At 36.1% G+C, this 24,596-nt stretch overlaps 2 protein-coding genes across 3 annotated transcripts in view; one reads left to right on the top strand and one right to left on the bottom strand.

Moving 5' to 3' along the window:
* LOC143900069 (uncharacterized) overlaps window positions 1–24,596 on the bottom strand; it is a 219,619-nt gene that overhangs the window by 160,939 nt on the left and 34,084 nt on the right. The window lies entirely within an intron of this gene.
* Phlpp (PH domain leucine-rich repeat protein phosphatase) overlaps window positions 1–24,596 on the top strand; it is a 69,622-nt gene that overhangs the window by 18,707 nt on the left and 26,319 nt on the right. The window contains exons 3-5 of the mRNA XM_077410994.1: window positions 3,476–3,629; window positions 9,289–9,423; window positions 14,812–15,047. Of these exons, the coding sequence (XP_077267120.1) occupies window positions 3,476–3,629; window positions 9,289–9,423; window positions 14,812–15,047 (525 nt within the window). The remainder of the gene's footprint in view (window positions 1–3,475; window positions 3,630–9,288; window positions 9,424–14,811; window positions 15,048–24,596) is intronic.

The raw sequence follows: 24,596 nt of genomic DNA, 5'->3' as shown, positions 1-24,596 counted from the left end.
ATAATGTCATTATTTTTTAAAGTCCATATTAAGCTTGCATCAAAATTGCCGAGATTATTTGGAATTATCCAGGCCAAAAATTAGAAAATCCGACGCACGGGCGATGATATATTCAAGCGACCGCATTCGCCTGCTATTTATTGCGCGGCATGATTAATCTCTTTACCCCTGCGGCTAACTGGGTTATTATTTACAAGCCACTTTCCAGAATCACAATTTTTTATGGCGCATATGTCACGACTAATGTCTCCCCTTGCTCGCGAAGTGCTACGTGCTGTTTTATCTCACGGAATTAAAACCGTTTTCCAGATTACGGAATTATCGAAGGACTACATGGCGCATTCGGATAAATGGCTTTAATGCATTTTGAATGGCAGTCTCTCTCCGTTTTATTATACAAATACGATTTCTTGAGAATTCCGGCGCGTGCAAAATCATCCAAATCGAGTTCATGCAAATAGATAGCCAACTGGATAAAGCTGGTATGGCATTATAATAATTACTATTTAATGGAAGATTATAGGATTAACGTTCTGTAAGATTAACGTTTTATAGAAGAAAAGTAATTGGTTAAGTAAATGGTTAAGTATCGGATACATCATGTTAAAGAGTCATATATTGCGAGAAAGTAACTTTTTTATGCTGATAATATTTATTTCTTAAAATTTCAAGTGCTTGTTTTAAATATACAAATTTTTGAATATTTTTATAAAAATTATTAAGATACACGGTAGTTGGATAATATAAAATATAATAGCAATAATACCAATATATAATATAATTTATTACATTTATTTTAATTAGATGTAGAAAGTGAGTAATTAAATCTATTTCAATGAGACGAGCGAATGTAATATAATAATCCTTAATTAATTAAGGAGATCCCATATGAACGAACTCATACATTAAATAAATATCAAAATAAGCTATATTATTTGCTTTTATAACTCGAATTTCAATATATAAATCTCAACGTTATTATTTCCTGATTTACAATATTACACATTTTGCTTGGGTTAATTTTACAAAAACTCAAATTGCGCGTGAATAACAAGAACTCGTGCGAATTATTGGGAGAAACGTGGTTTTATGATAGACATATAATTTTTAACAGAATGTCATATTCTACTTCGAATAAATGAAGTATTACCGAAAGAGGGATAGAATTTGCAGTGGAGTAAGTCATGACGGCAAAACGATTTAGCGAAGCGACAACTCCTACGCGAAGATCGCAGTTGCCGAAGTTCGGCCGATTGCTACCTAAAAGGGGTGTTTGACCAAAGTACGACTTTTTCCGTGAAAGTTCGCGATTGACGTGACGTTGAAAGCCCCTACTCGACGATCCGGCAGACGAGTTTCCCAGGGAGAATCCGTCGTTCTTGAAGGCCTATCTAAAACTTGGAAACTGCCGGAAATTCTCAAAACGTATACCGACGTTCGAAATAGAATGAAGACTTTCCACATGAGTATTTTACGGCATACGATGAAACGGTAACGTATTCAAGACAGTACGGTCGAGATAGAAGCACGTTTACGACAACATTTTGGAAGTTTTAACATTTATTTAATTAATTAACAATCTTATATATGATTTTAGAATCACATGTATACCTTTTAACACACATAATTATTATCTTTCTAATGAAATTATCTTTTTAACACACAAGAAACTGTCCAATATTTTATTATGAGAAAATATTGCCCGATATATTTAAACTTACTTATCGTCATGTTTGTACTCATTCCGGCATATTCTAATAATTTGTCATATTAATCTTTACTAGCAAAAGTTGTAATAAATTATGTTACAATTAAAATGTATATCTCTTAAATAATCTATATTAATATATTAATAATTTTTATTTATATAAGAACAGAAGGGAAAAATTTCCTTTTAATTTTTAATTTTTAATTAAATTTCTTAAATATAACTTTGAGTGATATGTATACACTATATATTTTTAACTTTGAGAAACGTATTTTGCCTGTAGTTTGCAGTCGTTAAAAAGTTAAAGCTTCTCACATGCGACCTATAAACCTGTGAAAACTAATAATAGGCGAAAATTATTCTCATCCAAAACCTGTTATATCTTGAATTTTAAAAAGATAGTCGATTGCTCAGAGATATTTCCGACAAATACTTGATAATGCAAAAGTTTATATAATTTATAGCATGATCGGTTTTATTTCTGGAATGTTAGCGATGTGTATAATGTTAGACTGAAACTTGTGAAATCTTAAACATTTAATTAGCTTATCTCGCGTAATTTAATGTTGCATCGCATATCTTGTATAAGACATTTATATAACTACTTACTGTATTTAGAGAAAAGAAACTATAACATTATTACAACATAATAATATAGTTCTACATTTTAAGAAGTTAAAAACTAATTTAAGAAAAAACTTAAATCTAAAAACTTTCACATTTTTAATTAATAAATATATTTAACTTAACTCTGCGATTAAAAAGAGATTGAAATGGTCTAAAAGCAAGATTAAAAACCAGATTTAAAAATTTGCGATGAGTAACTGCTCTGGAAATAAATTTAACACTTAGAAGCATTTGTAATAATAAATTAGTTAAATTTAAATCACTTTAACATTTCACGATGATTTATATTATTCAAGGATTAAACACGGTGTAAATTCTTTCGGGACAAAATCTAATAATACATCTAAATTATAACTAAAATCTTAACAACTTCTATATTTTATACTTTATTCGTAATCTTTTAATTAGCAGTAATAAATTATCTGGTAATTGGACCTGCAATTAACAAAAGATTCACTGTTGAATTAATTACATACGTTTCTATTACCTGCTCTCGCTCTTTACATTTCATTTTAACGCGCCCTTTGATTCTCATTATTAAATATCTTGGTAATTAATTTTACGATTAAATTTTTGCTACAATTTTCAGGAACATCACGCAATAAATATGTTATTGATAGAAGAAACGACCGTGTAGAAAAACACTTTATTCCGTACAAATAAGAAAATAACGAGATCTAAAGAGTTACCGCGTTAAAATATTTTCTTAATTAATAGAAATGATGAACTTTTGGTTTTCTGAGAAAATAACTTTGATCTTAAAAATTCATTGAAGCTTTCATACCGGTGAACTGTGAGATAGTTTTGTTTGTTGCAACACTAACATTAAAATCAGATAGGTATTTTTATTAGACCTCTATTTCAATTTTATTAAAAGTTGTCATCGATTATTATAATCATCGTTGTGAGGAAAAATAAAATCAATATAAAATAATAAAAATGTATTTATAATATATTTAATCCAGTTTAATCTCTTTTCACAAATTTTGCCTGAAACTCGTATATATATTTCTTTTCTTTTTATTTCTTTTAATATTTGCTCTCTTTGCACGAATTTCATTCTTTCCTGAATGCGATGATGTCCATCGTGCTGCTTCTTGCTTGTAGTTAAAATAAACATTCTATGAATTTATATTCTAGTATGGCGGTGAGCCAGGCAGGAGATTGGCGTCCCAGGAGAAGCCGCTGGAGATTCAGGATCAATTTCTTCAAAGGCTTGGCTACCAGGATATGTCCCGGCGCGCTCGTCTGGGAGTTGATCCAGAACTCAGACATCTCATCGGCTTTCACGTAGGTTAGTGTGAATTATGATAAAATATATTCTTTGTTTCGCGAATCATTGTTGAGAGCTCTTGTACACTTGTATATTTATTTATTTATTTATTTTAAATTTGAAATAATTTATTTCGAACAATTTCAGCTTTATAAAATGTCATAAACACTGACGTTCTTTATTTTATTATTTGTTTTATTACCTCTATATGTATTATTTAACTTGCTCAGAAATGACTTTCAATTGTTTCATAAACTATATATAACGCCTAAGAAAATATCAATACGCAATTAACTTCTTATTCATTCATTAGTTTACATTAAATTTAATAAATAGCTCTACTTAAAACTCAACTGGTTCTAAAAATTGCTTTGCTATGACGCAAGGGTATCTCTCGAGAGTACAAGGTTATTATGGTTATACGTAGAATGTGTCCGTGCATATACATCGCACATATGTGTATATACACACTTTTATTACGCTAATTAAATCCCAATCCTAGTAATTACAAAGCGCGTCGGATTTTGTTACATCTCGACATCCTCAGTGGGCCGACGTGCACCACCTTCTGCAAGCTAATTATGCGTTAGTTGAGCACTTCGTCATCTCGCCTATCTTCTCGTCACCCAGCACTCGCGAACAACTTTTGCGAGAATCGCGCCCGTCTAATTCCCGTTGTCTTAACCTTCATGCGCCGAGGCGTGATGATTAATTAGCGAGACGCGCGGTTTGACTAATTGTAAGCGGTGTGCCTATTGATTATGCAGACCCGAGCGGTTTAGCGAAGATGAAGAATCGAGCGTATCTATAGCGAGGTGACTCGTGCTTTGGATAATTACGGAATATTTTCATATATCAAACACGTTAATTGTATAAGTACTGTAAGTGCTATAAAAGAAATATAACGAGAAAGAATAGGGATAAACAGTACAGTTGTTGGCCACTCAACAATGATTGGCCACATCTTAAAAAATTAAAGATTATAAAGAAACACTATTGAAATGATTTTAATTCTAAAAAAACAATATGTAATATAATATTTTTGTATTTATAATTAAAAACATTTTAATAGTAATTTTTTATAATCTTTCATTTTTTAAGATGTGGCTATTCTACAATGATTGTAGAATGGCCAACAACTGTACTGTTCACCTCTATTCCTCAAACAAATATAAACATAACGCATATTTTTTATTTTCTTCCGAAGTAAAAAAGGAGAAATAGGTTCGATAGACAGAGCCGCACCCTTTGCTGACTCTTGCTGTATAACAATCGCGCCCCTCCCTCTTCTTTTACAGCATCACATTACAGTTATTACGAAAGCAAAACTTTCAGCCATATTCTACTTTTTCTTTTCTTTCTTTGTGCTTACGGGTCATCCGCGATCCAGCGCGACTTCGACACGTTGCGACATCGGGAGCTGATGTCGGACTGCGATCGCCCTAGAAAACGCTCCATTTAAGCAAAGCATCCCGAACGAGAGTTGGCCGTTGTGTCGACACGAGGGCCGTAAGTAGGTACTCTTTCGCGAGCGTTCTCGCTACAGAGCAAGAGATACACGAAACGATGGGCGAGCGAGTTCGCGCGCGTGCTCCGCTAATTATAACGTTATTGCCGCTATTAATGAGCAATTTCAGGGCGCTTCTGTGCGCTGCTCGGTCGCCGGCGATATAAACTCGAAGCGCATTACGTAACTTACGTGGCGCAATTTAGCCGAGTTAATTAAGTTAAAGTGTGTTGCGCGCGGGCGAGTCGCGTGCATCGACGTCGTCGTCGTCGTCGTGTCGTCATCGTCGTCGTCGTCGTCGTGTCGTCATCGTCGTCATCATCGCAAGACTGCGACGGTATTTATTTTCTCGCCTTCTCGCCATTATTTTTATTTTCTTTCTGCTTCTTTTTTTTCCGCCGCTTTCACAAAGCTCGCCAACGAACGCGTGCCTTTAACGTCCGTAATTACGGTTTTAATGGCGAGATATATAAGGCAATTTATCTACAATTTGCTCTTACAACGTTAAAGTATGCGTGCTCGTCTTAGAAATATAATCCAAGAGAGGTCGAAGCAACTTTCGTTCTACTCCGGAGCTGCTTGTCCGTCTTCTTAGTCGCTTTTCACGAACGAACTCGAAAATTACTCCTCGTGCTTCGACTTCTGTTTACTATCGCGTACCTTCGGAGTGGTTTTTGCTCAAGCACCGGCAAACGGTAGTGCTCGCATTTCGCCGGTACACCCAACGATATTGGACACCGCCGCGCCGCGGTGATTGATATTCCAGCCTGAGAGACGTTTGCACTGTTTTTCGTCAGACTGATACACCGGGAAAACTGGCAATCGTAAATACTTTCCGCGCTACACGTTCGGACGTCCGAGTAGTGTGCGAGCATGTGTTTTCCCATGTTTTTATTTTACCTATGCTTTACCTATGCTTGTTGTTTATTTGATCCAGATATGCAAAATTCAGATAACCGTACCTCGCAAGGATACGAATGTGCAAAGATACGAACGACAGAGGGTGTGACATGTATGATGCTTGTATAGCTGCATGCGTACGAGATTTCAAGCGCGTTAATTCAAATTTTTAATAATTAAAAATATTTTTTAATTTATAGACCCGCACATCCAACGTATACATATGTAAAATCCATACCCATATCCTGCTTTTGTTTTATCTAGTTTCAACACAGATAAATTTCCAGAATTCTTTTCGAAATTCTTTCTTGTATTCTCCACAGCTGCAGATCATTCCCTCGTATATCCGAAATATATATGTGTCTATGTGTGTGTATTTCGCCGATATTTATTTTTCATATATTTACAGTTACACTTTACATATATTGAATTGTGACATGAAAAATTCAAAAGTAAAAATTCGAAAAAATGCACGCGTCTATAGATACAAAAAGATCGATATAATCCGAACGTATATATTTACTGCTATAATAGAAATGTAAAACATCCATCCAAGCATTGTTTCGCGCACTTGTTTATCTAGCCTATAACACAACGTTTTAGATTAACATAAAATCTTCCATTTTACGCCGCGACTGCAAATCCGGCGGTATGGCGCGTTCACGTGCCGTTTGACGTTTTATCGTGCAGAATTGGAGCGGGATCACGATGAGGTCGCGCACATTGATGCAGGCAGGGCTGAGCATTAAAACAGCAAATTTATCTAGCAGGCGGAGGTACCGCCGCACCGACGCCGCCGGCGCCAGCATATTTAACCATAATAACCGCTAACGACTGAGAGTTTCCTGACCGGAAGTACCGGAAGTGCGAGCTCGCGCCACCGCCGTCACCCTATATAGCAAGCGACCGCCTGCCTAGCTAAGCCGAAACGTTAAACGCCGATTATCGTGTTCCCATGCTCTCGCCTGTAATTTCCCGCGGTAACTTTCGCTCGCGAGAACAGAATCCATCAGGTATTGGAGCTTTAAACGGCAAACAAAATTCATTTTAGAGAGAAAATAGATTTCGATTCTTGCAGTTAAATCTGCAATTGATTCCTCACGATTTAAGATGTCTCCCAAAATAAGAGAATATTAAATATTAAAATAGTGAAACATATATTGCCTTGCGGAATAATTTAATGTTCTAAACGGAATTATATTTTCTTGCTCAAAGTATTATGAGATAGATAAGTAAGCGCCTTTTCTCAGATAATACTCTCTCTAATCAGATTTTAATTTTAATTTTAATAAAAATTTTCTATTCAAGATTTAATTTCCAAAATACAATACCGTTTAAATTTTTCTTTAATCCGGACCGGAATATGATTGGTCATTGTTGGTCATTCTAACTCCAGAGCATCGATCGTGTTTTTCTTTTATTTAATAAAATAGCAGAATCCATACTCGCATAATAAATCGCTTTCTCTTTGAAATTGCTGAATATTGTTCGTACCGTGGCATTTTCCAGTCGCGATAAAGCTCACGCACGCTGGCTTTAATAACCGCGCACGATTTATTGGATTTTATCGCAGAGATGGCGAAGCAAAGCTCGCGAGCATTTCTCGCCGACGGCGACGTAGTCTGATATTTACACATCCACAAGGAAATATCATGCGCTGCCAGGGTAATAATTGCTTTTCTTTCTGACAATAGAGACTTTACTTTTTACACGTTTGCATTTGCTTCTGTCGGCTGCCGCGTATATTGATTTCTAAATGTGTTTTTATAAAAACTTCGAAGCGCTATTTAATCGAAGCATTTTTCACATATTTTTAAAACAAGTTTACGATAAATGTATAGGCTAGTGTTTTTAGAAAAAATTAGATTTATTGGGGATTTCATAATATTTGCGTTATCTACATATACACTGGATATAATAAATTTCAAGTTAACTTTTAATAGTTTCTCTCGCGAGAAACTATTAAAAGCGTTATTTTCAAATACGTTAATAACCAAAATACCATTTGTACGATCAAACATGTTGAAAATTTGCCGTTGAAAAATTGCCGTTGAAAAAATGCCGTTGAAAACTATGAGGGCGATACAACATCAAATACTTTTTACGAGTTAGCTGTGATGGTTTTACATCTCCGCAAAACGTTTAAAGGTCTATATCGCTACACAATGAGTCGAAAAAATAACATTTTGATTCGTATGTCGCGCATATGGTCTGCAAAACTCTCTGGGAATTTGCGTTTCTATTTGTGAACGTAACTCAATTTCGTCGCGCGCCGTTTGGCGCCGCATATGCAATGAAAAATTTCATATACTACACTATATAGAACAGTTTTGAATAGAATCGGCAAACTTTCAGAAAAGATAAAGAGAAAGAAATAAATATTTTATAATAAGAAATTTAAGGTAAATGTACCAATGTCGAGACCCTTGAGACCTATACACCAATACACCTTTATCATTTTAGTTTTTAAACAAGTATAACGCGCGAATTAAAATCAAAGATAAAAATATAATACAAGAAAATATTTTTATCTTTGATTTTAATTTGCGTTATAACTTATTTAAGGACTAAAATGATGAAAATGTCCAGACATAGGTACGTGTCTATATGTATAGGCAGTAGTACATTTACCTTATATTTGGTAATCTTTGGTCTGTTTTTTGTTGTTGTACTGATGAACTAGTACATTCTAGTGCAGTAAGTTAGAGTGAAACAAGTACATTTTGTTTCACTCTAACTTACTGTACTAGGCTGCACTAGTTCAGCAGTGCAGCGACAGAAAACAGACCTCTTATTTAAGTATTATGTAATCATATCAACGTAACATAATTTAATTTAATATATTTAAATTAATTTTTTTTTAATGTTATTTATATACACGTGATTAATTTTATAATTCTTATACATATCATTTTTTCATCTTTGTGAAAAAAGAAATATTTCTTTCTCTTAAGAGAGAAATATTTATTTATTGATATAACGACAGTTGTTTCAAACTCGGAAAAAATATAAATATTTAAAGAGTTTAAAGTAAATAAATTTAAAATTTATTATACATATTCCATAAATTTTAAATTCAATAATTTAATCATTTTTTAAGTAAATATGCTCCCTTTTCGTATCAAAAAATTCATGTAATCATATTAGAACCTCAATCGTTTGATCTCAAATGGTGTTACATGTGTCGCCCCTATAAAGGGTAACACCTGAATCGTTCGAGCGTTGATTAAAGCCGTAGTTATTCACTGCTTTATCTTTTTCTTCTTTTGCCAGGACCCGCATCGCCATTGCCAGATCTGGCGGGATACAGCCGTTGCGGCTACACTTTGGTATTGAAGGGGTTGGTTTTTCCTCAGTGGAAGCGACGACCTCTGGCCGTAATCGATTCCAGGCTTTTCCTTTATCCGGGTAAGTGTTATTCCATTCATGATGGATCCTGCCAATCGAGATACGAAAATTCAAGACAAAAGGACGCGTGCGGCCCGTCCGGGCAAAAAGCAAATACTGGCGGTGGGGAAACAACCCCTAAGCGGCTGTCAATTAGGAATCATACGATAATATCTGTCTCTTCCCCTGTAATTCGTTCACAAAATCCCGAAAGGATTTATAAAATTAGCTCTTGATGTAACTGAATTTCGTGGAAACGTCACTCTTAATTCAAAAATTTATTTTCAGATGCTGTTCTCTAGAAATAAAAATACATTTTTGAAATTGTTGTTCCAGTTATAGTTTTTAAGATTCAGGCTAAAGTTAATTTTTAATGAACTAAATACCAAAACCTTTTAGAAGTGAGTCGAAAAACATACTAAAAGACAAACTTAAAAACTTTCGGAAAATTTCAAACATATTAAACAATTAAACGGTAGAAAACATTATTTGATACAAGACAATTATAGTGATATTTACAACTCGATTTAAATTAACATGTGTCAATGTACCGGAGTTATTTCACAGAATTGTCAAGTTGCTCTTATGTAAATGATTGCGAATCCAAAGGCAATTCTTGCGGAAAAGACAAAGCTGCCGAGAAAGAAAATATTACAGATCAGCCCCATAGATATCTTCCCCACCTCCTTCTTGCTTCTCTTCCCGGTACCCGAAACATCATGATTTATCTATGTCCGTCCCTTATCCTTCTGTTGGAACGATCCTGTCACCGAGCAGGATGCGTGCCGTGGATCAAGAATTTCTTCGGCCAAAAGGATTTATCGTCCTGACGTGCAATTACGTCGCCGAACATTCAGATACGGCGCGTCGCTATCGCGCGAAAGAAAAATGGCGTTACTCGCGTAACAAGAACTATATTTACAACACGGATGAGTAATATATCGAATTGAAATAAATGGAGTATTGATAGAATTTTTATAAAATAGAACATACTTCCTACTCTTGCTCGCCTATAATAAAGCCATTTAACGAACTCACTTAATTGGCCGAGAAACACGCGTTAAATATCGGGTTACTGTCTCGAAAAAGCTTGTATACACTTTTGCATAAGATAAAAATTATATTATTACATATTTATAAGTAGAATATTATTCTATTGCTCATCTAATAAGCCTGTTTAACGAACTTGTTTGGTCGAGAAATGTGCATTTAAATATTGTGAGTTACTATCTCAAAAAGTTCTGTGTATACTTTTATACAAGATAAAAATTAAATAGTATCTTGTTAAAAATTTGAGATTATATTGTAACATTTCATAATTTGCACGCATTTATCTTTACGAAGACCGTTGGCTCAAGTATTTTTGCCAAATGACAACGAAGTCGGGCACGACTTTGCCGAACGTGACCGGAATTGAAACGTCTCCCTTGCGAAACATTCAGGCACATTCGGCATTTTCTAAGCCATAAATGTGTGCGCGACGTCAACGACAAGATGGTCAACAACCCCTCATTACTCTCGGCGAAACCACGATAACGTCCGGTCGGGAACGCTTGCAGAATTTCGACTTCGCGATTTCACACGGTTGAATCGACGCGCGTCATTCAAGCTACCGAAAAATTAGGCGATCGATATTTCACGTCGGCATGCCCGCGGCGTATATAACGCCGAAAATGGGGGGAATTATTTAACAGTGAATTGACAGCGTGAGCAGCGTATATGACGTTGTTTGTGATGCCCGTCGTGTTGAAATTTTCATCACACGTATTAAAATTGGAATTTTTATCCCAAATTTTGCTCCTTTTACATTTGAAATATGTATGTTTTTCCAAAATTCGGTAATACATGCAAAAAGCAAAGATCATTTTATTTGTCCGTTGACTTGGCATTTATTGAAATGTTGTATATTTTCTTCTTGAAAATAATATTACTTCGCAATATTGAACTACTTACATGTGCTGTTTCAGTCATTTACGCGTAGCTTAAACTTCAAAACTTACTGTTTCTCCGATATTGAAGCAATCGTAATTGCTTTTATATTATATCATATAAGTTTGTAAATAAGAATCTCAGATTTTCTTCCCTTTTAGCATTGTAAATTATCATTTGTTTTTTCTTCATTCTCTATTCGTCATTTTAAATCCTTTAAAGAAATTTGCCACTTTAAAATATGAAATCTGTGATGTAAAACTTTCAAATTAGCTTCCTTTGTAATTATAATTTGAAACTTAACATTTTAATGTAAACTGCATGTTTCACGTCAAGTTTCGGAGTTTCGCGTACCCTCTGATGTATTCTGACCGGAATACATATGGCGCGTATCAAGAAATATTTTAATTCCAAAAACGATGCAATCAAAAATTAGCTTTTTTATACATAAACTTATATTCATCTGTAATCTATACTTTTACAACTTTTGCTTCAATATTCGAAGCATGACACCCGATAGGAACCTGTGTATAGCGCCTGGCGTATGTTAAATGGCGTTCCAAGGGTGACCCAAATATAATCGGTCACTGGTGGCCGGTAGTCGATTTTAACGAGCGTGTCCCATAAGCGCCCAACGCAACGACGCGCTAAACCCGGCCGTCCCGCCAGCATCCCGTCAGTTAGAGAGCCGCGTTCCTATACGTAGCTGCTCCTACGGGAGCCAGGGCCTTGATTAAACTCGAGATAGCGACGGTAACAGGTGTTCGCCATCGCGGACCCGGTGCTGAATCAACAGCGAACAACTTCCTCGGGACCGCCAGACTTCCCGGTCATCGCTTGGAGATTCGTATCCGCCAAACGTGACGGGAGGCAGAACATCCGCATCGTTCTTAGCCCAGACGATCTCCTGATCTCGCCACCTGCGTACCCGGTCACGCGCGCGTCCGAAAATAATTTTCCCATCATACCGTATTTCTATACTGATATGCTAATGTCGATGATTTTTCTCGCTTGACAATCGTATATTATATGTTCAACATTTCAAACTTTGAGTCTTGTAGAGTTATTGTTAGATGGAAATTTTTCAATAATAATTATATAGATTCACATTCTATTATATTTTCGGACAGTGCAAATATCTGAGGAACCTATAAAACGTTAATAATATTCTGAAACGTTTCTAGGATTTTTATTCTATTTTTCGAGACCCCCAAAAGTGTTTAATTTATCGTAACAGGCACCGATTTCACGGAGAATGCGCGGGGACTTTGTATATACCCTATGCACCGCTGTTAGGAAATTGCCCACTGCTCGATACGTATCTTGCAAATGGAACCATAATCTAGCATGGAGAATGGCGACTATTCCAGAAACTGACCATCTTCGCCGGCATTTGCTGATTTAAGCTGCGGCTACCGTTGGCTTCAATTAGGAATTGCCTGGAATTCTACAATTCGGAAACGAATATTCGGCAATTTCTCTGGCACGTATAATATAGGCAAACGGCACTTTTTTCTGATGCCGTTGACCCCACGTTATGGATTAAACGATCCCCTCGCTTGTATATCTTTAATTTAACAATCTGATCTTGATAGTTCGTGAAATTCTCTGATCCTTAACTATAAATAATTAATCATTTCTTTGTAGAGATATTTAAACATTTTTATATTTGATAATATATGTATTGAAATTTTTAGATATTTTAGATATTTTAATCTTTTAAAATACTTGACTTTTTACACTTTTAATGACCGTGCTCTAGTAGAAATATTTTTTAATATAGATTATTTTAAAAAAGAATGGCTTTGTATTCTCATAAAAATGAAACTTAATTTGTCTTAAATGCTCCACATACACACATTCTATTCGTCCTACATGAAGTTAACAAAATACGTTAAACTTGTTAGAATCTAACTTAATGAGCTACTAGCAAGAACTTCTCGGGGCGTTTAGTTTTGGAACCAGCCCCGGAAATTAGTTGTACAGCAGCTCAGCAGTCTCATCGGGAAACGATGCCAACCGCGTGCGCCGTATCGCTTAACAACTGAAACAAAGTATTGCCAGCCTCAACTATTTTCCAACGCTTGGCACCGCAATTCGAGGACAATGGGAAAACACGATCGTTCTCACTCCGCGTTTCATGGAATAGTAACAAATATTGTGTTATATTTTTAATTCCCGCGGAATAACGAAAATCGTTTAAAAATCTATTGCACTTTTGTCGTTTCTTATGTTATTCAAAACAGATTATTCGGATTAATAGTGTTGCTGCATTTGCATATGCAGAAGATACATGAAGGGCGCATGTTTGCACGAGCTGATAAGGATCACATAAGATAAGACCTGGTCTTTAGCCTTGTCGAGGAGCTAGCGAGGAGATATGAAGGAGGAGAAATGATCTAAATATGTATAAGCTATATGTTGTAGAATCATCCGTTTTAGCTACCATTGCTACTAGCATTGCAGTAATATATAGATAATAGTAATCGCGATAGTTATAATATTATGGGAGAGATAGGGAAAAATTTTTGATTTAAAAAAAGCGTAAATTGCAAGATTTGTGGCTTACAGAATACAAAATCTAAGAATCTCTTATGACGTTTCAGAATTTATTAATTTAAACGTATACGAGAGCTTGAAAAATCTCTTAAGATTCCAAAAGAGGATTCTTCCAAAATGCTAATTCTATGATTATGCAAGTATCTGCTCCCTCTCGATATAGCATCACGCCCTCCGGTATTTCGCGATCCGTCGCTCCGGATAAATTTTGCACCGGATCGTCGGAAGCGTCTGGTTTTGTTTTCCCCCGAGAGACGGGCAAAAATTCGATAATACCCGATGGCGTTTGTGCCTGTGAGGGAGTACCGGCCAGTGATGGATGTTTCTCGAAAGCCGACGCCGCGCCGTGGAATGTAACCGGCCGTCATCGGAATATCAATGACCGTCCGGCATTCTCGGCGTAGCTCGACGTAATTAGACCCCGCCGTTGAGGCAAGAAATGGAGTCGCCACGTCGCGTGTCTAAAACCTGTCGAGCTCGTAGAATTTGAAATTTCAAGTGTTAAAGCTTCGACGTCGATACGCGTCAACGTGTCTAAAGTACACGCGTGCCGGAAGGATGGTATTGCGTACTCGACACGTCAAAAATTGTTGCTTCTGTCAACCATATACAAACGAAGAGAAATGACGGTCGCTTTGGCGTCGAACTAGTTTTTCGCCGACAGTTTTTCAATTACGAGCGAACTGAATTGCGAAACTATGGCGAGTTAGAAGCATACAATTTCTTTAATAATAATAAAAATAACATTCCATTTATTTTACATTTTTTTTCTATTATTATCTGTGAAAATATTCCACCCTACGCGCTTTTCACCATCTCTCTGCGACGCTTTCTTACGCCGGTATCGCCGGTAGCCACGATCGTACTACTCCCAATTTATCAAAGGGCTGATAAATAACGAGACAAACGCATTTTTCCCAGCTTGTCCGGAATCGCGAGCAGAATGGATGGAACTGGGCGGCGGAGGTGGCGCGGTATGCTATGCGCCGTCACGTCTGGGCAAACTCGTTTTGCGTGTCACTGGGTTTCCCAGGGTCGCTCAACAGTGCCATGTGAGCCAACACCCCGAAGAGAGTCGCCATCGCGAAACCAGGCATCTTTATCTGGGCTTCCATCATCCCTGGGATCGAGACCTGTGGAAAAGCTGGATCAAAAAGGTAAACGACCCTCGCTATTCTTTCACACGCGGAATCGAGAAAACGTTTCTTGCAACGATTTCTGACGAAATACAGAAAACATCTGGAGACATCATCTTAAAACAGAAAATATAATATCAAGTCGACCGAAGTAATTGAATTGGAAAATTATTTAATTACTGAAAATTTGTTACGTTGTTGCATCTACCGAAAAAGGACAATTACGTCAATCTTAATTACACGATGCGGTGGATAATTTTATACAAATTTTAGCAAAATATTTTCGACTAACATGAGAATTATTTACAATATTTACATTATTCTTTCTTTATAACGAATCTCCAAGGATGTATCGTTATTGGTGTTCTTTGCTTTGCATGTATTTGCAAAATTAAAGTACACTTTATTATCAAGAGCAATCGGTACCCTACATCAATTTAGTAAATTATCTGTATAAAATTATCGATATATTTAAGAAAGAAATCCAATTGTTCGATAAACTTCCACTGCTATATACGAAATAAATAAAATCAGAAAACAAGTCACACGATGGCGCGTGTCGAAATAAGAATGGAGAGATCCATTTTCCAAGAAGCATGGTGCAGCCTTCGTCGTAGTATCGATGTTTGCCCTACAATATCAGCCGCCTTAAAGTTTAAGCTCTTGCAGCTGAAACCGATTCTCGAGACTTCTCTTTGGGCATACGTAACTCCTCAAGAAAATGAACGATTCTTATGCAACGAACTCGGACAAGCTGAATCTTGCATGACGTCCTGAAGATAAGCGGGACCGACGTTGACACGGACAATGTACACCGAGTTAATATTTAAAGTGCATAAGGCTGTGTGCGCCAGCGGGTAAAGAACTCTATTTCTTAGAATACCTGCGTAAATAATTTTGAATCCTGGCATCTTTGTACCGCAATGTATATTATTCGGCCCCAATAACTCTCTTTCGAAAGGGGCGTGTAAATAGGTCATACGGAGGTAATATTCCAAAGCATACCAACCACATCTGGAAAGGAATAGATGGAACGTCAATGCAGAAGCGGCGAGCAGAGTGTAACATGGAAATTATGTCAGGCGGGGAAGGCGCGGACGGGTGCCCGATAATGTCGTTACAGCGACAGACAGCGCAGTGAATTAGAATTGTGTATTGTCGACTCGCGGTCCGATGCAAATGAGGACAAACATAGGCGTTTTGATGGGCTTTAATAGAATCAACCGCTAACAAAAAAGACAACGGAAGGCTGCCCGATACATTCTATAGCGGAGCAATCCGATGTCCCACAAATATGCATCAGTTTGCTGTGAAATGTCTCTTCGTCATGCACACTGTATAAACGCTACCTTTTAATAAGCGTCGTTATAAAAAGCGTTGCATACGTAATGTATCGTTTATATTTAAAGATTTATACGTATGCACATACAAACAGCAAAAGAGAAAAGTTACGACTTTTTAAAAAAGACAGATTTCCTATTCACATCGCTGGTTTATTTCCGGGGTTGATAGATAGACGTTTAATTTTCAATAACTGCAGAACAGTCGATTCTTCAAAGAGCCTTTAAAGAGAGACGGTGCGATTAAAGCGCCAGCGAAATCAAAGGACAATCCCCCTTCTTCATCTCGCGAATCCGGCGACACGACGACTGAAAAGATCAGCGTCAGCGAGGGGGGAGGGAGAGGTTCGCTGCGGGATGGTCCGGGGCTGAAAAAAGAGTCGCGATCGGACAGTTAGCAAGAGGAATCCAAAATTATGCAAACATTGGCCTAGAGGCACCACCTGAATATGAAATCACGATGAACAAACTTTAATATCCGAATGCGACGAAGAGGAGGGATAAAGAGGTTGGAGAGAGAAGATAAGAGACGATGGTACACACGCTGTTTCTATATCGTTATGATCGAACAATTGTCAATATCCGCGACATTATCGGCGATTCGGATCGATTCCCTGATATCTTCTAGCGAAGAGCGGAATCGTAATGATGCAGTCAAAAATATATTTTTCTGTGACCCTCGTAACATCCAGTAGCAGAGTTTAAAGCCCCCTCCCCATCCACCGACGTTTTTCAAACGAAACAACATTCAAATCTCGCAATGATTTGACTCTTTTCCGAGAATATTAAAATATAGTGCGCGTCAGCTATAGACCAAACAATTCGGTATAAAGCGCGGATTTCATTTCCACGTCAGTATACGTTATTTACAAATATTTGTTAAATGTGTATGATAACTGTGCACTATCGTGAAACAAATATTTACAAAATCGCGGCGCAATTCAAAGGGGTCGGCATTCTGAGCGGCCGCCGCGGAAAAGCCATGCACGGTTCAGAATAGCTTCTCTTCGCACATTTATTTCTTTTCCATTTGCCGATTTGCGCCGTTGGACTCTTTTCAGTTCGAGTAAATGGCAACTTGCGAGAAGCTTAAAATATTATACGAGAGGCGCGCGGTATCCCGGTGAACGCGAACGATCGTTTGTGTCCGCAGCATTTGCAATACGTTAAAGCGAACGTAAAGCCCGAAACGCGAGATCATGATTCGGATAAATACATTGCTAAATATTCAGCGATCAGTTGTACAAATACGAGACGCGGCTCGTCTCCCTTTCCCCCCTTTCTCTTTCTCTCTATCTCTGTCTCTGTCTCTCTCTTCCGTTTGCCTTGAATTATTAAACGCGCGTAGTATTTTGCCGCTTTTCTCCATGGCGCAAATGCATCGACGACGCACGGCGATCGCGTTTAATCCGTCCGTTGAATTTTCCGCTAATGTATTGTCGCATATAGTGAATGATGGACGAAATTTCCGTTATGTCAGTCTAAATTTCTGACCTTTGAAAATCTTTTCCCTGGTATATTATTTTATTTCGTGTCATCAATTTGGCATGCAGAAGAGAATTTGTACATGCCAAAAAGATTAATAAAATTTTTTAGCGAGATTCTTTATAACTTTATTGCTGTCTTAATTTTTTCATGTTATAAATTTTTTTTGTAGTTGTCTGTTTTATAATATAATAATTTATTTAAAAGATCACAGATATATAATGTATGATTATACAAATTTACTTAATCAGATAAAATTTATTGGCACACATAACTAAATTAATAATCTTAAAATGTTTATTTATTATACGTATATTTTTTACAGAAACGAAAGCTTAACTGCAGATTTGTCATTTAATTCACAGTATTGTCATCTGTCAAACTGAGTTATTTTCAAGCACGTACCAGATAATGAAACAATTTTCTTGAATACGACATGCCGATGACACGATCGAGTGGACCGTGACGTTTTGTAGTGGAACGTCATTATTTACTTAATAGGAGTGAAACGTTTTTTAAACGATTGATTCTATATATGCATGACAAGTCAGTTTGATACGTCAGCTATTTGTATTTATTATTTTGACAACTTTGATATTTTCTGTTCGTTAAATCAGACAGTTCATCAGCAATGCTTAATTAATTAGCTTTCCGAAAAGATTAGTTTTCTATAAAGATCTGAATTTATAGCTATAATTGGATACTATTTATGAATCTCTGCTTATATTCCTCACTATACGCAAAACGTCATAATTATCTAATAATTGTATTACCTTTAAAAAAAAAGAAGAAATACCCGATACACTTCTCATCAGAGATGCTTTTTTTATTATTATTGATATTATTATTAATGTTAACATTATAGTTTCTTTATTATTAATTTTTAGTTACATATTTTTTGCACAAAATTAATAGCAGATATTCGATCTTGATCGATGCCTGAAAAATAAATAATGTGATAAAAATTGTATTATATTTTTTTTTACAAAGAATGGGAACGTTACGTGACGTTAAATGTGTAGAATTACGCGCATCAAATTTCTGTAAAAAAATAAAATCGGATGCTGATATGAGATAGAGGGTCCATTAAATTCTCGAAATTTAAAACGCGAAGTCCGATTAATAGAATAGCAACGTTTCCAAATATTCGATTACGTTCACTCGACAACGGGCGATCGACATTCCAGTCGCGCAGATAAATTTATCGCACTGCTCTGTTGTTTGATAAAAACAACAGGGAAAAAAATGGAAAACAAATACGGCTCGATGTAACAGATGATATTTTTTTAATCTGATTATCCGCGCGTTCTATATGAGAGATGCGTTCACGCATGTCAACGCGGAATGCATTGACCACGATGAAACGTTGCGCCACGTATCTGTACGTAGTTACGTGTCATCGTCTCATTAATTAATCGTATTTCTCGTGTACGTTGTATCCGCAGCTTGAATTAAACATCATCGATGAGACATCTCTATGGAGTCTATGCTATATATACGAAGTGTCCCAGAATTATGGTCGTATTATCGCAAATTTTCTCTTTTGATCAATTTACGATTGATTTTACAAAAACTCTTGGCTTTGTAACATTATTATTTCTATTTTTACCCATTTTAACTGAAAACGCATACAAAATAATAATGATCTATAGCGTTCTTCCCACACAAAGCATAACCCTGATGGTATTATTTACAACTGTATAAATGTTATTTTACTTCGATGTGCTCGACGTGCATATTTCTATTAAAAAAATTTGTCTTTCGCAATGTTTTGTTGCAACTTTTTAATATCGTGATTTTCATTTGCAACACGACTAACGCGTAAAATCGATCTTTATTAAAAACAATTTAATGAACAAAAATGGTTGTTGAGCTCTTGTCATACAGAACCAATTTTTGCAATTTATTTGCAAAACTGTCATTTTATTTTAATATATGCATCAATATACGAAATAAAATAAAGCCAATGTATTTTTTGTTAATAGTGCGTAAGTATAGTTAGATTTAAATTTAAAAAAATATTTGAAAATAGAGATGTTAAGAGCTTTTGAGCTATAAGCTGTTAAAATATAGTTTTAAAGTTTAAAATGTGAAAATGTGAGGCAAGAAGAAAAAGAGGCAACAAAATCTAATTTTAATCTATTTAATCTAAAATAATAAAGTATATCTGAGTTTTTATTTTATTAAAATTTTTATTTGTAATGTAATTAATGTAACTAATTTTAAATTTTTTAACATTTAAATCAAAATCAATCATCAGTTTCAAGAGGTTTCAAAAATGATAGAAAATATTAAACTTTGATGAAAAAACGTGCAGCGAGAACTGCATTTCCATAGAAAAAAATTTTTCTCTTCACGCATTTCATATTAGGTATCTTTTAATTATTTATTTTACTTTGCATAATGCAGAGAACGATGCTCTCATTGGCGGAGCACAATTAATTTCGGAACGACGCGCGACTTTATCCAGAAGAAAAAGTATGCTGATGTATATTATATAGGCGGGAAAAAAAACTATTGAGCGCATCACGTAATCCGTTTCACTCAGCGATAATGTGGCAGCAAAATTCAACGTATCATTAACTGAAAATTATAAGAGGCTCGGGAATGGCAGTGAATTACAATAAATAATTGTCGTACGGCACACAGATGATCAATCTCGCGGTGCCGCTTTTTACGTTGAAATCTCGAATGACAACGACAAAGATTAATTAATGCCAAAGATGTGGTGCATGAAACGGTAAAGATAAATCTCGTTCAGCGCCGATTTGATAACTGTTACTATGAAAGCGCAAATAATTAATTGAATCGTTAAGAAATTAATAGAGCAAAGGTGCTCGGACAATGGTTAATGACACTGTGTTCTTGAACGTCGATTTGCAGCGAAATGGAGAATATAATAGTTTGAAAATTAATATTAATTGTTTATTTAAAAAATGCATGAATCTCGAATAATTAATTATTCGATAAAGAAATTAATGAAAAGAATTATGCCATTCTGATCATTTTGTATTAATAATAGCAAATTGTTATTAAAATTAGATTATATTGATAAGAACGAAAAATTGATATATAAAGAATGTCCTAAAACTCTTTCCAAAAAAAAATGATACTTTATTATACTTTTAATTGAAGATTTTAAGAAAAACAAATTTTTTTAGAGAATAACCATGTGTTAGAGAAAATTTGTTGTTAAAATTAAAATTTTGATAAATTTTTCTACACTTTGTATATAATATTATTAAATCTAGAAAGCACGATGTTTCATTAACCACTGATCTGTAATTCAAGCATAACAATAATTTCGAATTAATTACTAGCAATTACTAGAAATTGTTTCACACTAAATAGGATAAGCATTAAATACATTAAAACACTATATATTCGTGCTTTGACTCATCTATGTATACGCGCGAACGTAATAGGTATATGCTTTATCGATCCCCTGTGTTCGCAAACATGAAACTAAATGAGTCCATTTGCTGCAGTGTTATTACGCGGAATTAATATCGTAATTTGTATCATAGGTCGATTTTTGCCGCTTACAAATACGCAAATCCACTCTTACGTGAATACCAAGTGCGTGTTTAACTGAAATATCACCGCGAAATTCTGCGCGCTACGTAATTCAAATCTGAATGAACTTTTCGCCAAACGTGAGACGTGAGTCGTGCAACATGACGAAATTATGAAGTAAAGGCGAGCGGTCCCTTTTTCTCCCTCTCGTAAGTTGGACGCAGTTTTTTACGGTCACTGATCGTTAAACGCGGGAAGAATAATTCAGAGATTTCATCTTCGTTATACGAAGAATTTTTATTCTCGCGCGATTTCTCACACATCTAACGATTCTTCGTGGGCGTAAGAGTAAAGGAATAGAATAACGTGGGAGAAAAATCGGGCTCGAGGGATAAAAGCTCTGCCCTAATTTCTCACGCACTTCGCACTCAGAAAGGAAAATGCCTCGAAGGAAGATAGCGCGGCGATTAGCCTTGCGAGGGGCTCGAAATTAGGGCTGACTGTTTTTGGACATTTATCACTAGGACCTGGGGAAAACCCGGCGGATCTAAATTGACACATTTATTATTTGAGTTCCCGGGGAGACTAAAAAAATAATACTTTAGGCAATACGTATTAATTCAACGCTTCCGTCGTGGAAATAATTTAGAAAAGTAACACTTTAGCTTGCGTAAAAAAAATCAAATAAATTATTCTAAAGTAACTTTTCGAGACAATGGTTTCCAATAAAGTCACAAATCACTTTTAACATTAAAACTTCTGCTTTTAAATTTGAAAAGTCAATTCAGAGATTTAACGTATGGCGTAAAAGCTACTTGCCTTTTGCAGGTCGTGACGAAAGAAATAATTGGTTCAATAAAAATATCTGTGCTGTCGCATTTTTTTATGATAATTTTATTTATCTTTTGTCACAACATAAACGAGCACGTTTCCCGCTCGATACTCGAAGCCATCTACATTTTGAAACTTGTTGGGAAAGATATAAAGTTCAAAAAAGCGATTTCAGCCGTAAATCTTCGATTGGACCGTCTAGGTCTGCGGCTCTCTTTGGAATCCACTGTAAATCGCGAAAGTTTTTCCTTAATCGCTGAAAGGCACTTTGCGAAAGTTGCTAGTTACAACACTCGCATCACTATTTTCGCCTTTCCTTGTTCTTCCTTCTTCTTGAATTTTGCTTCTCAATCATTCTTGAAACTCAATTGCTTGGAATACAAACCCCATTACATTTATCAGAAAGTCAATAATAAACATACGATTGCGATAATGCTAAAAGCACAGGATATATATGGACAGATCCATAAACCCATTCACCCATAAATATGTCAAACTCGTTTTACAAAATTGCAAAATTTATATTTATATTACATTTACTATTGTATAGTACTGAATGAAGAGAATGAAAATATAATAAAAGGAGAAATAAATCAACATTACACACATACCAATTTAATAGCTAAAAAATTGCTGGTCTTTATTATAATTATACAATTCGTCATTAACACAGTAATAACTTATTTTAAACACACACACACACACACACAAAGCTGAGTGACATACATTTTTTAAAACTTTTTTATATTTTTTAATTGTAATTAGAATTGTGCTAAATTTTTGTAGTTAAAGTCAAATCCAGAAGCCCCAACATTCCCTTAACGAAAATCAATTTTTAGCAGTGATTATAACGCAAGAAGAATTACACTTATTTTTTATACTGAGCGCGCACTGCGCAGTGCTGTCGGCGCATTTTTTGTTAAAGCACCATTGTTATCTACTGGTTTATCTTGTCCAGTCTTCATGCCCTTTCGACCCGCTCATCCCATTTGCACCCTCAAAAGATCTTCACCGAGAGTAAACCGGTAGCGGACGTGCGTTCACATGAATTCCGCTTGTTAGTCACAAAGGGAAAACACCAAGGGCGAGCGAAGCCTTTCCATCCTTTTTTTTTTTTTTTTTTTTTGCCGACAAAATAATTTCTGAGGACCCTTAAAGCGCACGCCGGCCGTGATCAAAAAAAGAATTATTATCAAGACGGCTTATTAAGCTCACATATGGAACTTCGCTCGATAGGCCGTATTTTATACTGTCGACTTCTTTCCTCTGATTTTAAAATTTCGCCATCAGGAAAACTCGATGCCGCGCGCGCAAGACATTATTCCACAAGGCTTCAACGATACGTTTAACGTGCACAAGGTTGATTAACAACGTTGCCAATACCTTTTGTTGACCGATAATTCTCAATTATGTCGTCTTAAACGATTTGTTCGTCACAGATTAAATGAGAAGTGACGCGTTTCTACTGAGTTTTCCCGGATGGACGGTGGAAAAACATTATCGCAGAAACTACATTGTGCAAATGCAGCCTCGCAAAAAACCACAAACTTTGGTATTAGCCGCGAAGAGGAAAGAGACACAGAGGAGAGAATTTAGAGAAAACAGGACGAGGAAACGGCAGAAGCGTCTCGCCTCTTCCACCTGATTTTGCAGAGATCCTTCCGGAACGGTATAAGACTTCTTCGGATGAAAAAGCAGGCCACGGTAGGGGGAAAGAAATAAAATATCCGCGAGAACGGCAACCACGATAATGATGTGCTCTCGTTACGGAAAAAATCCCCTTCGCCTGGGCGCAATAAAATCCGTCGTATACCGGGTGTCCGACTAACGAGATCGTGCGGTAACGACTCATTAAACGCGGTGGTTTCTCATCGGGAATGACGCAGGTGGCCGGGGAAACACCTCGGTAGTTTTTCACATATTACTGCGTCAATTGGGGAAAAAAAGTGACACCATCCCGTCCGTGATCGATCGATCTAGATTTTGCGATCGTTCGCGATGCGAGATCGCTTCGCATAGAGTCGCATAGGAAAGCCATAGGAATCGTAGACGAAATCGTTCTACGCTACTCTGGTGCGAGAAAGAAAACAATGGAATTATAAAGCGATTTGTTCCATCAAGAATTTTCGAAGCGGAGATTTATGAAACTAATTGTTTTTTATTTTTTTTTTTTATTCTGGCAATTGCTTCACTGCTGCGATTTATGTCAGCTGCGCGATTATTAGTTAACAACCTCGGAAATTATATGGTACAACCGATCAATTCCTACAAGACAAACAGCCGCATTGACTATATCGCTTTTCGGTTCATTGGGCGAGATTAACGCGTTTACGGCACAGATGCTCAGGTTGTATGTTCACCGAATGTCACGTTGATCCTTTGAAGCTTATCAACATGT

Source organism: Temnothorax americanus, unplaced genomic scaffold, assembly GCF_048541705.1.
Source record: "Temnothorax americanus isolate GAGA-0224 unplaced genomic scaffold, ASM4854170v1 Scaffold3, whole genome shotgun sequence".
Taxonomy (NCBI): domain Eukaryota; kingdom Metazoa; phylum Arthropoda; class Insecta; order Hymenoptera; family Formicidae; genus Temnothorax; species Temnothorax americanus.
The sequence above is the reverse complement of the archived record's forward strand: the minus strand, read 5'-3'. Positions and strand labels throughout refer to the sequence as shown.